Here is a 14,411-nt window from a genome sequence, read left to right as displayed (position 1 = left end):
AAAATAAATAAATATTCCGTCAATATTCAAGTATTATCAAACAAAACCCTAACTTTCGTCATGCAAACTTTAGTCCAATTGAACAACAAAATCAATTAGATAATATGAAAAAATTAAACCCAAAATTTATAGTTTTATAAAAATGGGCACATATAAGATACCTAGTGCATCATTGCAATCATGTCTTTAGAAAGTAACTACAACATGCAAGTGGTCCTCTCCCGATGAGGTTGGTTATCGTAAATAATGCAAAACTGGGCTTGGTCAAACAATAGCCTTCCTTTAGGCCTGCTATTGATGCATAGGCTAGTCCATAAAATTATTTAACCTAGCCAAGCAATCGCCTTCCTTTGGGCTGATTATTGAATGCGTAGGTTAAGCTTGAAAATTTATGCAATTCACATATAACCACCTTATATCATCTATGATCAAGCCAAATAACAAACTTCCTTTGGGTTAATTGTCATTTGCATGGATATAGATGTAACTTGATGTAATTCGTCAAACTTTTACATTTAAGGCCATAGAGAAAACCTCCACAACAGAGGTCACTTAAGCGACATATCACTTTAATTTCTCTAAGCCATATGTATGAATTACCACTTAATACCTCAAAGAAAAATAATCATGCATAAAATAAGTCAATATTAAACAATATGTCTATAATAGAGATATTCAAAATTTCTTTTTTAATTTTTTTAAATATTAAAATAATATTATTATATTTTATCGAATTCGTATCAAATCGGATCCACGCCAAACTGGGTAAGTAAACAAGCCAATTGGGCGGGTCAAACGAGTTAGTCAACTGGGTAAGTCAAAGTCAACAAATCAAATGGGTAAGGGATCCCATGGGTATGGGTTTGTCAAACCATTCGGCCCACATGTTTTAATTATAATCGCATTAGGACATGGACCCAATACATGAGCTAGATGGCCCAACCAACACACACAAACCCAATCATTTCTTAACCCAATTCATTTTATATTTGCTAAAGGATTGGGCCAACTATACCAAGCCCAAGGCTTGTGTTAAAGGCCCAAGTCCAATTCACACTAAAGCCTACCTGAATTTTATAATCTTATGACCCGATTTACTGTAGCATAATGAGACCACTAGTGTCATCACTATTCTAGCCACTATTTCAGCCACTAGTCTAGCCAATCGGACCACTTTTTCGGGAGATCTAGACAAGGGGATGTCGATGAGGGCCTTCCTGCCGTCCTCCTATGTCTCTGGCAGCCTTTTTAGTCAAAAAACTGAAAAATAAAATAAAACAAAAATAAAAAATAAACTCTTGGCCACCATAAGTTGTGGTTTTTTTGGCAGATTCGATGGGCTACACATCGGCAACAGCTAGAGAAACTCAAAACAAAATTTCCAGTCACACCTAAGAACTCTAAAAAATGAATCACAAGGAACTTAGCAGTGAAAACTTTACAAAATATGAAAATTGTATTTCACAAATACAAAGCCTTTTTTTCGCAAAGATCTGACAAGGTGGTTCTGATACCATTTGTTGGATCTTGCATGTTGGATCTTGTATAAAATTTGAAAACACCAAGATCTCTTATAAAATCCACATAGAAATCTAACAAAGAGAGTTTACTTGTAGCCATTGAAGAGAAGAGCGCAACGGTATGATCTTCTACGTCCAAGATTCAATCTAGTAAAACTCACAATAATGAGATGTGTAGAGTAGAGAAAAAGATGAATATGGAGTATTTGGGACCATAACCTATATATAATAACCCGAATTTCAGTTTTGCTCATCATAAAATAATAGAATTACATGAGTCCTTAATGAGTCTCTATATATGAATTGGACCCGTACCACTTTATGCTTATGACATTACCAAAATTCTAATATCTTAGAGATGTGTTAATGGTCCAATTATGTCACTTTATTGATCACACTTTTTTGGCATTTGAAAACTTTTTTATTATTAACATAAATGGAAAATTCTACTTGCAAATCAATGTTAGAGAATACACACTATACATTTTTGATACAACGGAAATTGATTTGTAAGAAAAATCTAAGAATCAAATCTCTTGCAAAATAAATTTTATGTGAGTGATGTGGAAAGTGTATCCTTCACACCAACTTACTAGATGAAACTCCATCAATATGTCTATTTTTAAATAGAATGATAAAAATAACAAATTACATGTTGATGTGTGGTACAAATATGATAAGTAGCATTTCTCTTATAAGAATTGGCTCAAGTGATAGAGTGAGTAGGCGGTTGGTATACTTTTATGGGAAAAACTATGCAACAATTCACATACAACTTTTTACATAACTCATTGCTAGAATATTAAATTATTTTGCTGCTATTTTAGTTTTATTTTATTTTAATGAGTTTGAATTTAAAAGATAATAATATTTTAATAGAGAGTTGGATAAAATTTGTAGTTTGGTTCATGTGTATACCAATTCTCGTTTTTATGAGCTCTAAGTTACGTAGGGGGGATATGTGGGCTCCAAGCAATAGGATGGATTTCATTGAAGGGACTTTGGGCTTTTGGAAAATCCCCTGAATAAAAGGGCCCATTGGGCTATTTTCTGCAGGCTACATATAGGACTCATCCGCCAGCTGCCATTGATGTCACTGATGCTTTGCTTCCTGTGAATCTGTGATAGTATTGAGTACATCTCCATTCACATTTGCTTCTTGAAATTGAGACTTTATTTCAAACACCCGGTACCATTAAAAAGAAAGGAAAACTCTAGTTATAAGTAATTATGTGCAACAATAAGTGCACACACTAATATGATTAGTTAGAAAGTAGATTTTATTGAAAATAATATCAATTTAAATTTTGAATATGAAACCATCAGTATTGGTACACGAGTTCGCTTGTACATAGCAAAACTCAGAAAGAAAAATCATGCATTCGTGGACATGGGTGTGTAGGTCAAAAGCAAAAACTTATTGGGCGCAATGGGTGGGTATGGGCTCTTGTAGCCTATGGTTGTTAGGCATGCAGACAATCACTTTATATACCGGCCTGTTTAGATTGCAAGATTCTCTCATCTCATCTCATCTCATCTTATTTGAATATCCAAAAACTTTTTAATTTCAGAACTTCAACATTTTCATCTAATTATTATAACTTTTCCAATCTTCTAAATAAAACACAAAAAATAATTCAAATTTTTCAATTTTAAAATAAAAATAATATTAAAAAATTATATTTTAAAAATATTTTAACTTTATAATATTTTATTCAACTTTCCCTCTCATTTTTCAAAATCTCATAAAATCATCTTAACTCAAACTATTTTTTAACTATTTACAAACCATTTTAATACTATTCACAAACCATTTCACTATTATTTACAAACAATTTCAGTACTATTTATATATCATGTTATTTCATCTCTATACAAACTAGGCCTAAGTCCCAACAAGTTTAATTTTATTGGCTAGGTTGGTTTGGATACTTCAAATATTTTATATATATGTGAATAATAGCGAAATAATTGAAATTAAAATATTTATTGGGTTGTGGGAGAGGAGAGAAAAAAAATTGAATAAAATTATTATAAAATTATAAAATTATTTGAATATAATTTTTTAATGTTATTTTTATTTTAAAATTTAAAAAAGTAGTATTATTTTTATGTTTTGTTTATGAATTTAAAAAAGTTATAATAATGAAGTGATTAGATAAAAAAGTTAAAAAATTAATTAATATTAAAAAATATTTTATATTTAAGTGATATTTAGAAAAAAAACATCTAAAAATATTTTAGAAGAGTTGTGTTGGCAAACGGGACCTAAAAAGATAAGTAAATGCATGTAGTTTGTTTTTCTAGCTAGCTTTTACGATTTAAATTAACTAAAAGCATGCAATGACGAAGTCAATATTTTTATTCGGGAGGAGCCATGCGTGATGCAAAATAAAGAAATATATATTCAAAAGTCTTGATCAGCTGCTCAAAGGAATAAATGAATAACTTTAAGGTCTTGGGAATGGTATCTGAGTACGAAGTTTTGATACATAGAAAAAAGACTTATTCTATTCTCAAGTTGTGATATAGAACACACAACTTACATCTTTTAAATAATAAAATTTAATTTATTAATTTAAATTTAAATTTATTTTTTAAATTAAATTATATCACGTAAGTAGTGCGTGGTTTAAAGACTCTAGCAGTAGTCTAAAAATAATGTGATTTGGAAAGAAAGAAAATGATAAAGAAAGAAAGAAAAAAGACGGTTTCAATATATTATGCTTTGGGACACCTTTAGACACCAGCAAGTTTGAATCTAATCCGAACTTCTTTAAAAAAGAGTAATCAAAAAAAGATAAAAAGAATAGAGTAATGTTATATATAATTATAAAATATATAAATATTGTAAATTATTTAAAAAAATAGAATTTATGATTAAAAATTTAAATTTTTTTAATATAAATTTCGTATTAAATTTTAAAAAAAAAGACTGTACGAGACTTGTAAATATTATTTTTTAAATATAAAAATGTAGAAAGACAAAAAGTAAAACGGTAGAACTATAAAAAGAGCGCATTTGCTTTTTAAAATCAATGTCTCATGTAGAATGGAAGTCTACGGCTCATAATGAGAACCAATGAGGAAAACAGCTCACTGATGCAGCTAAAAAAAAAAAAAAAAGAATTCATGCTAAAGTAAAGATGCACGGCATAGATAGACTTGTCGGGGAACTCGTTGATGACTTCTTTGGCTTTGGGTAATCATCTTTGGTAAAAGGAGATTACCCTTTGAGCCCTTTCTAAAAAAATTATAATAATAATAATTTTTTTCATTATTTTTATACTATATATTTATTTTAATTTTTATCTTTTTATTTTTTTCTTAATAAATATATAGTGTAAGGATAATCAGTCAAAAAACTTAATTAATTTAATAAGAATAAAATTTTAAAAAAACAAGTCAAATAAATATAATCTGTGGTGTAGGTAGCTGGATAGTAAAAACTTCTTTTTTAGAGATTTTCAAAAGGGTATGTTATTGCATTATGTTGTGTTTGCGCAAACAGATCTGGCCATATGTTGAGCATTATATACGTTATAAAGCTAATTTAAAATTCTAGGTAGACAAACCTTACACCAAATAGTTTCATCTAATCAACATGTGATATATTATTTTTATCTTAATGCTTAAATATGTGTGTATTTAAATAGAAAGACAAAATTTTAAATCATATATTAATTAAGTAGATGTGTATTGTGTAAGACTTTCTTATAACATTTTTCCATAAAACATGTCATTTATCTTAATATGAGAGAAATGTGTTGCTTCACCACCTCGCACAAATGAGCATATTCTTCAGTGAAAACTATGGATAGGTTAATACTCTCTTTATGTGTAGGCCAGACTCTCTCTTAATTAGTGAACCCAACATGTGAAAATATTTAATTAAATAGAATACAGTGTAGAATTAGGATTCGAATTCAGATTGTAATGCCCTGATCCTAAAGGTCTAGGGAGTTAGTTCCCATTACATAAAATCATCTCGCAAAAGTGCATAATATATACACTCCACAGTCTTTATAGAACATAAAATTCATTGTTTCAAATCAACTACCTCAATATAATTTAAACTAAGACACCATCAAATCTAAAAATAAATTACATCAACCTTCTAAAATACTAAGTCAACAGAACAAAAAAACATTTATTGAATAAAATTCTCCAATAATCAAAATACTCTTTGTACTTAATCTACTATGCTTACATAGTCTTACCCGTGCCTGTTGTTCTGAATCTTCAGCTGAAACATTCAAAACATCTAAAAATATTGTAAAGATAAGTGGTGAGTTATCAACAACTCAGTAGCAGAAAATATATACTAATATATAAATATGAGCCAATTACAGAGTTCAGAATGCATAACAAAATATTTTAACTTCAAAATGCAAAACCAAAACATGTTATCCAAATATCAAAGTGACAATTCAAAATATTCATATTCAAAAGTCATTTGGCATAGTATAAATGAACATCATCATCATCTTATCATATCATATTATATCACATCAGAGCATCAAATCAAAATAGAGGTCATGTTTACCTACGTGGTAGGGTTGTGTTATCCCTAGTGGCTAAATCAGGCAAAGATAGAAGTGAATCTTCCCCTTATCATTCTCGGAGTCCAGAGTGTGCATATAGAAAACTACTTTGTTTTCAAGGAGGGTGCACTCAGAGACAGAATTTGATACCAACCTAAACAGCAAAGGCATATGCAATTCTAGAGAGGAAAACTAAAGTGGAGTAGAGTGAATGGGAGATGAAACAGGGAGAGGGAAGATAGGAAGAAGGAAAAGTGAAAAAGGAGGAGAATATCTTATCAAACGACGTAGTTAGACTGGCTTTTATGTGGGCCTGGGCCAAGATTGGGCCTAAGTGTTATATAAGACATTTGTTATGATATTATGTAAAATTATCATTTATCCTAAAATTTTGAATTAATGAAAATAAGTAAATTTTATTATTTATTTTATATGTTAACAGAAGTAACATGTAGCTTAACCATAGCCCATCTCTAGGACATTTAAATTAACAGACCATAACTTTAAGGGGTGGGGCACTAATGTTACTAGGACAAGCAGTATAAATCGAACATTTTGAGTTCAAAACTTGGCATTCACACTTTTGGCATTATTAGATTGGGAGAATTTTCTCTTGAATTACTTAACTGCACTTTGTTCTTAGATACTCAATGCTAATAGAAAACCATATGAGCAAAGAAAAATGATATTTACAATTTATAGAGTGTGTTAATGTCGTGTTTGACACAACTTTGGGTTGGACTCTCAACAACTCTGGTTTTCGATATTGAGTCTGTGGACATAAAGAAAATACCTCAAGATTGAGGTCATGGTGGTGGCCGAGGAGTCTCCGGTACCAAAATCAATATCGTTTTAGAGTAGAGTGTCAGCAAGTAGAGAGTTCAGAGAGAATTCGTAGTACTTGAGGATCGGCTTATATACCTAATTTCTAGGGTCAGACGCCTATGCCTTGCGTCGTGGGGATGTGTCCCCTTAGCAGTTCCTCCCGCCATGCTTCTTGAATGCGATGTGGCTCTTTGGGGTGGTGCATTATATGCGGTGTGGCTCTCTGCCCTGTTCTGCTAAGGGATACTTGCCATAAGTTTCTCATTTTCATTATGGTGGGTCTCCCATGCATTCAAGATTATAGACAAGCTCTAGTTCCATGGATTGGGACCCTTTGATTGGGCCGGTGGGTCATTCAATTGGCTTGAGCCGCTTGTGGTCTTGGGATCAAACTCTAACTTTGGCCTGGGGGAAAATCTCCCTTATAGAATGAGTAAGTATCGCACAAATTTAAAAAAAAAAATGAATAAATATGATATTTATATTATAAAAAAATAATAATAATGTACCAAACTCTTTAAAAAAGAATCAAGCGTCAATCCATGATTGTATCTAACATTTTTCATAAGCAAAACATGTCATAGAAGCACTATTTGTTCGACTAGACACTTCTTGGGTAGCACACTTAATCAAGAGTACACTTCTTGCTCAAGTTTTAGTTGATATAAGAGTTGGGGCTAAATAATGCACCTTAGACTTTGTAAAAACTAATCCTCGGCTAAATTAAAAGCTCGAATTGTTAAACAATCGATTATATTTAATTTTCATGAACAAGTACTACTAAATAAATAAATTGAATTAGGGTTTTCTATCGAGTATATTGTTCAGATTATTCCCCTAGCCATAAGTATATTAGAGAGCTTTTACTTGTGACACAAAATATGTTCCAAGAGGATTAAATGTTGCTGCAAATGTACAAGCTCAAAATGCTCCAAGAGTTTCTGAGGACATTATTGAGATGGAAATTGTCCTCCTACTCTTTCCGTCATTTGAGGTGTTCAATCATTGAAGAGTATTTATTCTTTCAAAAATAAATAAATAAATAAAAATATATTGTTCAGATTATTCTTCTAACCGTCAGGATAACTTGCATATGACACGTCATATTTCTCAAAGACTTTCATTATCATTAACTTAATATATCATTTTTTATTATTTCATAACTTCCTTGTCAATAGTGACCACGTTTTTAATTATCATCATACCATACGTAAACCTGTCATAAGATTTAGTTATTTTATTATGTTGATTAATAATTTGATTTTTTTTTTCTAGTTTTTTAAGCTGTTTTTTTTTTTTTTTTTTTTTTTTTTTTTTTAAAGTTCTTCCTCTTTAGTTGTCTTTGAAGAACAAATTTGATAAGGTTAGAAGGAATTTCCAAAGATCAACTCAAACAAATCCAATAGGAATTAGATCAAGAAAATATTCAATTCATAAAAATGTTTAAAAAGAATTTAAATGAAACGAATAGTTGTACCATATTTGGAAAAGAAACTAGCCATTAAAAGTTTTGATATTTATATCATATATATAGACAAGTACACAATTTATGGGCTCTTTGCATGTAATTGAAATGCTTGATTTTTATGCATATATCATACCTAATTTGCTTGTCAATTTGTCACAAAATAAAACTCATCATTTAAGAACATACTAACAATATCCATTTAGAGTAGTGATACATTTACTTAGGATCTAGCGAGATCTGTCTCGAGAAATATTTTTTTTTTATTTTTTTATTCATTTTTTATATTCTTAAATATTTTTTTAAAAAAAAGTTTACATCATCATTAAAAAATATTTTCTTAATTACTTAATAGAAAAAAGAGAGAAAAAAAAATTGTTGGACCCAATCGGACCCAACAATCGGTGACTGCATTTTTTATCCATTTATTGTTTCAATTTTCAAAAACCCGTCATTTTACTAATAATTGGAATTTCCATTTAATTACAAATCATGGTAATAATAAAACCTACCAGTACATGCATACAAATTTTCTCATATGTGATCTCATCTTATCATTATAATTTTTTTAAATTTTTATATAAAATATAATAAATAATTTAATATTTTTAAATCTCAAAATAATAATAATATCACAAAATAAGATTATAATAATATTTTATTCAACTTTCAAATAAAATTATTTAATCTTATCTCAAAATCCAAATCGCATCTAAAAGTATTCATTGAATAGAAATTATTAATAATGAATCGAGTCAGTTTATGCATACAAAAAAAATACTGTTTGCAAGTTTATTTTGATGAAATCTCTTTGTGATTAAAGTATTTCTCATATAGTAAACCTCCACTATGTAAATTAAAATACTAAAAAATAAAAATACCCATTTAACTATAATCATAATAAAAAACCATAATTAATTGATACTAATACCATTGATTTGAATTAAGTACAATATCATGAAAGCAAATTAACTTTAAACCCCTTCAAGAATATGGTTATTTACTTACCTCATCAGCTAATTTTCTATCCTCTATTTGTCTAAAATCCTCTTTTCTTTTCTTTTTTAATGCAAATATTTAATTTAGTTGTTCTCATTTTCAGTGTCCCATCTAAACACCGGTAAACAGACTTCTCACCCACCACCCATTTGACATATGCCGGCTTCACCAAACTTATCATTTCAATTTGATTATTCAAGCCACGACTAATAAAACGAAAAGAAAAAAGGTAGAATGTTGAGAAAAGGAGAGAAACAAAAAGCAAGGGAGAAAGTTAAAGAAAGGAAGAGCAGTAGATGTAGCATCCGTGATTCGAGTTCCGTACATGCAATTTGATATTGTAAAATTATAAAGTTAATTTTATTATTAAATAAATATAATAGATTACATGAAAATACATCCTTTATGAATTTACTTTATTTAATATTTTTATGTTTTTAACAGTTCTCCGAATATAAATTACATCCTCAGCAACTGTTTTACATACACAGACATTTAAAAAAAAAAAAAAAAAAAAACCACACAGGAGAAAAAGAAACGAAAGAACAAAATCAACGATCGGTTTCGGAGAAAAATTAGAACTCAAAAGGAGGACATTTATTCCTGAAGGAAACTATTGCAAGGTTCTCCGACACAAGGGATAACATTGATACTACCAAAAAATAAAAAAACAAGGACCGGCAGTCTCTGATCATCCAGCATGACGACAGAGAATTCATTTTCCTTGCAATAACTCCAATTACCAAAACCAATGGTAAAATCCTCCATCAATTCAGAGAATGATTAATGGGAAGAAATCATAAGATTGAGAGCCTTGTTGATCCGTGACCTCCAACTCCCATTCCCCCTTCGAGACATTGAAGGTATCGATCTTCCATCATCTGCAACTTTCTCCGGCTGGGGCTTCTTGCAAAGCATGAAGTTCCGAGCTCCTTGTGATCCAATTGTGTCCCAAGGACTCAAAGCTGCAACCACATTCATATACCCAAACAAAATTAGATGAAATTCGAATAGATTTCTTTGTAATAGACGCAGACAAAAGTCTAAAGTTTGGCTTTCTATTTAGCAAACAAAAGTAAATTAAATGTAAACAAGTACAAAAGCCCAGAAATCTCATCGAAATATGTCATAAATGGGGACGGGTTTCGGTGGAATGAAAAGAACAAATTTGATCACCAAACTACTCATTTAGAATAGAATTTATGAAAATTTGAGATGGGCTTTGAATTTAAGATGGAAAACAGACAACAAAACAATTAGACATATAGGAAGAATGATGGAATTTGACTGAATTCGATCGAAAACTGAGATGGGTTTCGAATTCCCTTACCATCAGGACCAGCATTGGGGCAGTAGAGAAAGAACTCATCGAGATTCGACCCAAGAACCGGAAGCCGACCCTCACGCGCATAGGATTTGAGGGCGGTGTCGATCACAGTGGCGACAAGCTCCTGCTCACTGACCACGAACCGGATCGGACCGGCGCTGCCAAGGACCGTAATGCTCACCAAGAGCCTGTTGCCCTTGGCGTTCTGATTTTTCTTCGGCTTGTACAACACCATCTTCGCGAACTCCAAAAAATGTCAAAACAACAGAATCCAAAAACGACCAGTTGGACAACAGATGTAGATTTTCAGGTATCGTTGGCGATAAATCCAAAAGTTTGGAATTGATGCGGAATGGCTACGGAGGTGGGGTTAAAAAACACATAAAAGTGGAGAGAGCAAGAGAGAGAGAAAGAGAGGGATGGAGAAGAATGTCAAGAAATCGGATTATCTGTGTCGGGAGAGGCCGGGGTCGAGGCCGAGGCAGCGGTAGTACCAGCCTTTCATGCAAGATCCGAAAGCGAGAGCGAAAGCAGCGCTCGCCCTTGAGTGTAAAAGGGAGCGCATGAAACTGCGACTTCTTAAGATTTCCACCATTCACAACAACCACCTGGAGGATTTGAATTCTTAAAGACGATGGGTTTTGAAAGCCGGAAGGGGTAGAGAATTTATAGAGTTACCTTCTCTGGGATTCCAAATCCTTGTCTGTTAGGATTGAGGGTGGCGTCTAAGGTTAGGGTTCTATGAAAGAAACCTTCTTTATATCGGACTCGTTGATTTTTGTTTTTCTTTTTTTTTTTTTTTTGGTGGGGGTAAAGTAGCGCCGACTCTGTTTCAGCACCCCTCTCCCAGTTCCCCCGACCTTCTTCTTTCCAAATTACTTCCTTTCCTTTGCCTCGCCTGTGCCATCTAACGGTTGTATCTCTAATTTTCTACTCTTTCCATTAATTTATTTGTGGTTTTCCCCTTTTTTTTCCGTCAATTTTTAACATCCTATTTCATAGCCACTAATAAAATATATATATATATATATATTTTAATTTTTTACCACATAAATATTAAAACCACAAATGAAAATTTCGATATTATTTTTATTTATTTAGTGATCAAGGTAATTTCTTTAATAATTTTGTGAGTTTCTTTTAAATATTATAAAAAATAAAAAAAAATTTGCCCTCGTCGGCTGAGATCTTGATCTTTCATGTGTGGCTACAGAGCTACTCTTTTGATAAATATCTTAAAACGTCATTTTTAAAAAAAAAAATTATCCAATTCTGAACAATATAATTTATGCATGTCGTGCTAATTATCATTTTCTTTATAAATAATAATTAATAAATATGGTTGGCTTCGGATCCTCATATTTACATTAGCTATAGTCAATCAACCATTAAAATTTTATTTTATTCTCGTATTAGATGAGTCTTTGCTTTTAAAACTAATAATTTAAAGATTGGCAAATAATATTAGAATGGAAAATAGTTTGTACAATTTTAAAATATATAAAATTTATGCATTCTCTTCTTAAAAATTAGATAGATGTTAGAATTATATAAAAATAAAATAAAATAATTCACTATTTTTTAAGAATGTTACGAAATATTTATAAACCCTAAATTATATTTAGCGTAATTCCAATAAAATTCAATAAACAGTATTTTTCTAGTTAAGAATGGTTTATTCAAAGACAACCTTTGTTGAAAGGAAAATACTGAGGAACCCGCTCAAGCTTCCTGCTCCACCTTTTTTTATAATTTTTTTAATAATTAAAAAATATTAATTAATAATATTATAATTTTTTCTATGAGTTTTACTACATATAAGCACAGTCGTGTACTAATCTATATATTAATATTAATTTATTCATATTTAAAATTTAAATTAACATTATTTTCAATAAAATTTATTTTTTAATCAATCATATCAAATTAGTGTACAAATTAATACATGATTATACTTATAATTATATTTTTCTTTTTCTATTTTTAAAATTATTTAAAACATAATATAAAAAGATTTAAAAACCGCCTAACGAGAGCTCCAGAGGTGGGTGCAACACGTTACACGTCCCTTTCCCCAATCCCCAGGTCAAAAAAAACCTGTCATCCTTATGATGCCCCTTCCTCCAACCATACAAAAAATGACTTATTATTTAAAGAGCAATATTACATACAATCGTAAAATTACAAATATCGCATAATCACTTTGAAAAAGAGTGGGATCTATGATTAAAAAGTTATTTTTTTTTTATATAAGTCTCATATTAATTTATTTTTTTCAAAATGACTATACGCTACTTACACAATCACGACTGCAAATATCATTTCTCTTATTTTATACGCCTCTACATCCATATGCAGACCTTTCCTTTCCACACACACCCCCCTCCTCTCCTCTCCCCCTTTTTTTTTAAGATTAATATTTTATTAATATTAATACTTTTACCAATTAATACCCACTACAAATTCCATTATTTCAAAATCACCAACTTCTTGTATACAAATATTATCAATTTCATATATTAAAATGATCAAATTTATATATACACTAAAAATATTAACATGTACTCAAAAACAGTTTGTGTTGTGCTTGATATTACCAACAAATATTAACATGTCTTCAAAAACATTTTGTATCATCAATTTAATATAAATTTCATGCAAAATCAATTTTATACAAGTTCCAAAAAATTAATTTTGATACAAATTCCTCTAAGTTGTCTAGAATATAAATTCTCAGCAAACCAATACTAAGCAGTCAAAACAAGCTGCAACTCCACCAAAATGGAATACAAGCAGTCTAGAATATAAGCAGCAACTTCACCAAATTTCCACCACCAATACCAAGTAGCAGCTTCACCAGCAACTAGCAGCTACAAATCTTCCAGCAGCTCCACTACCAACAAATAGCAGCTTCATTGGCAGCCAGGAACAACAAAATTAACCCAATCGAAACCACCCACTAGCAACCAACCATCAACAAAATACAATTCCATCAAGAGATATAAAAATTATTTCCATTTGATAGCAATCAGCAGTATAACAATACGAAAAACATATCACTACACCATCAAAACAAATTTATCAAAATCAACTAAGACCAAATTTCGATTCGAGTATTTGCTTTTGAAACTAATAACTTTAAAGATTGGCAAATAATATTAGAATGAAAACGATTTGTATAGTTTTAAAATATACAAGATTCATGCATTTCCTTCCAAAAAGTTGGATAGATTTGACACTTAATGAAAAAAGCTAATTCCATTATTTTTTGAAAAGATTATGAATATTTGTAAATCCTAAATTATATTTAGCATTATTGTATTAAAATTCAATAAACATTATTTTTCTGGTTAAAAATGGTTTATTCAAAGACCGAAATCCCCAGGTCAAAAAAGCCTGGCATCCAAATGGTGCTGCCTTCCTCCAAATCCTGATCAAAAAGATGCCTTTCAACGCTCTCAGCCGTTGGCGTCGGCGACTACTTCACCAAGTGTCTCCCTCTTATCTCTCATAAAATATTAGGTGAAATTTGAAACTGAGTTGATTCTACTTGAAATTAAGTTTGAAACTACGAGTTTATACACTTTTGGACATTAATAAAGAAAACTTTCTTGGTTGTAAAAAGTCTTCTGATTTTATTGGACTTTTTATCACCTAATATATATAATGCGATGATAAAATATAATAATTTAAAAATATTTATTCTCTTCTCAAACTAGTATTTGTATCCT

The 14,411-nt window shown here is 30.5% G+C and overlaps 1 protein-coding gene across 1 annotated transcript; it reads right to left on the bottom strand.

The window, feature by feature from the left end:
- Positions 1 to 9,928: 9,928 nt before the first annotated feature.
- LOC122314420 (uncharacterized protein At4g22758-like) lies at positions 9,929 to 11,586 on the bottom strand. The gene is made up of 2 exons (XM_043130010.1): positions 10,684 to 11,586; positions 9,929 to 10,318 (listed from the first exon to the last, which is right to left on the bottom strand). The coding sequence occupies exons 1-2, from the start codon at positions 10,913 to 10,915 to the stop codon at positions 10,137 to 10,139; spliced, it is 414 nt and encodes a 137-aa protein (XP_042985944.1). The 5' UTR covers positions 10,916 to 11,586; the 3' UTR covers positions 9,929 to 10,136.
- Between the last annotated feature and the right edge of the window lie 2,825 nt (positions 11,587 to 14,411).

The sequence above is a fragment of the Carya illinoinensis genome, chromosome 6 (genome assembly GCF_018687715.1).
Source record: "Carya illinoinensis cultivar Pawnee chromosome 6, C.illinoinensisPawnee_v1, whole genome shotgun sequence".
In the NCBI taxonomy this organism is placed as follows: Eukaryota; Viridiplantae; Streptophyta; class Magnoliopsida; order Fagales; family Juglandaceae; genus Carya; species Carya illinoinensis.
The sequence above is the reverse complement of the archived record's forward strand: the minus strand, read 5'-3'. Positions and strand labels throughout refer to the sequence as shown.

What these genes read in the sequence shown, in the direction of transcription:
- LOC122314420 (XM_043130010.1), bottom strand. Translation starts at nt 10,915, where the DNA reads ATGGTGTTGTACAAGCCGAAGAAAAATCAGAACGCCAAGGGCAACAGG. An exon ending in CCCCAATGCTGGTCCTGATG is followed by an intron (nt 10,319 to 10,683) that starts GTAAGGGAATTC and finishes ATGTGGTTGCAG; the next exon opens with CTTTGAGTCCTTGGGACACA.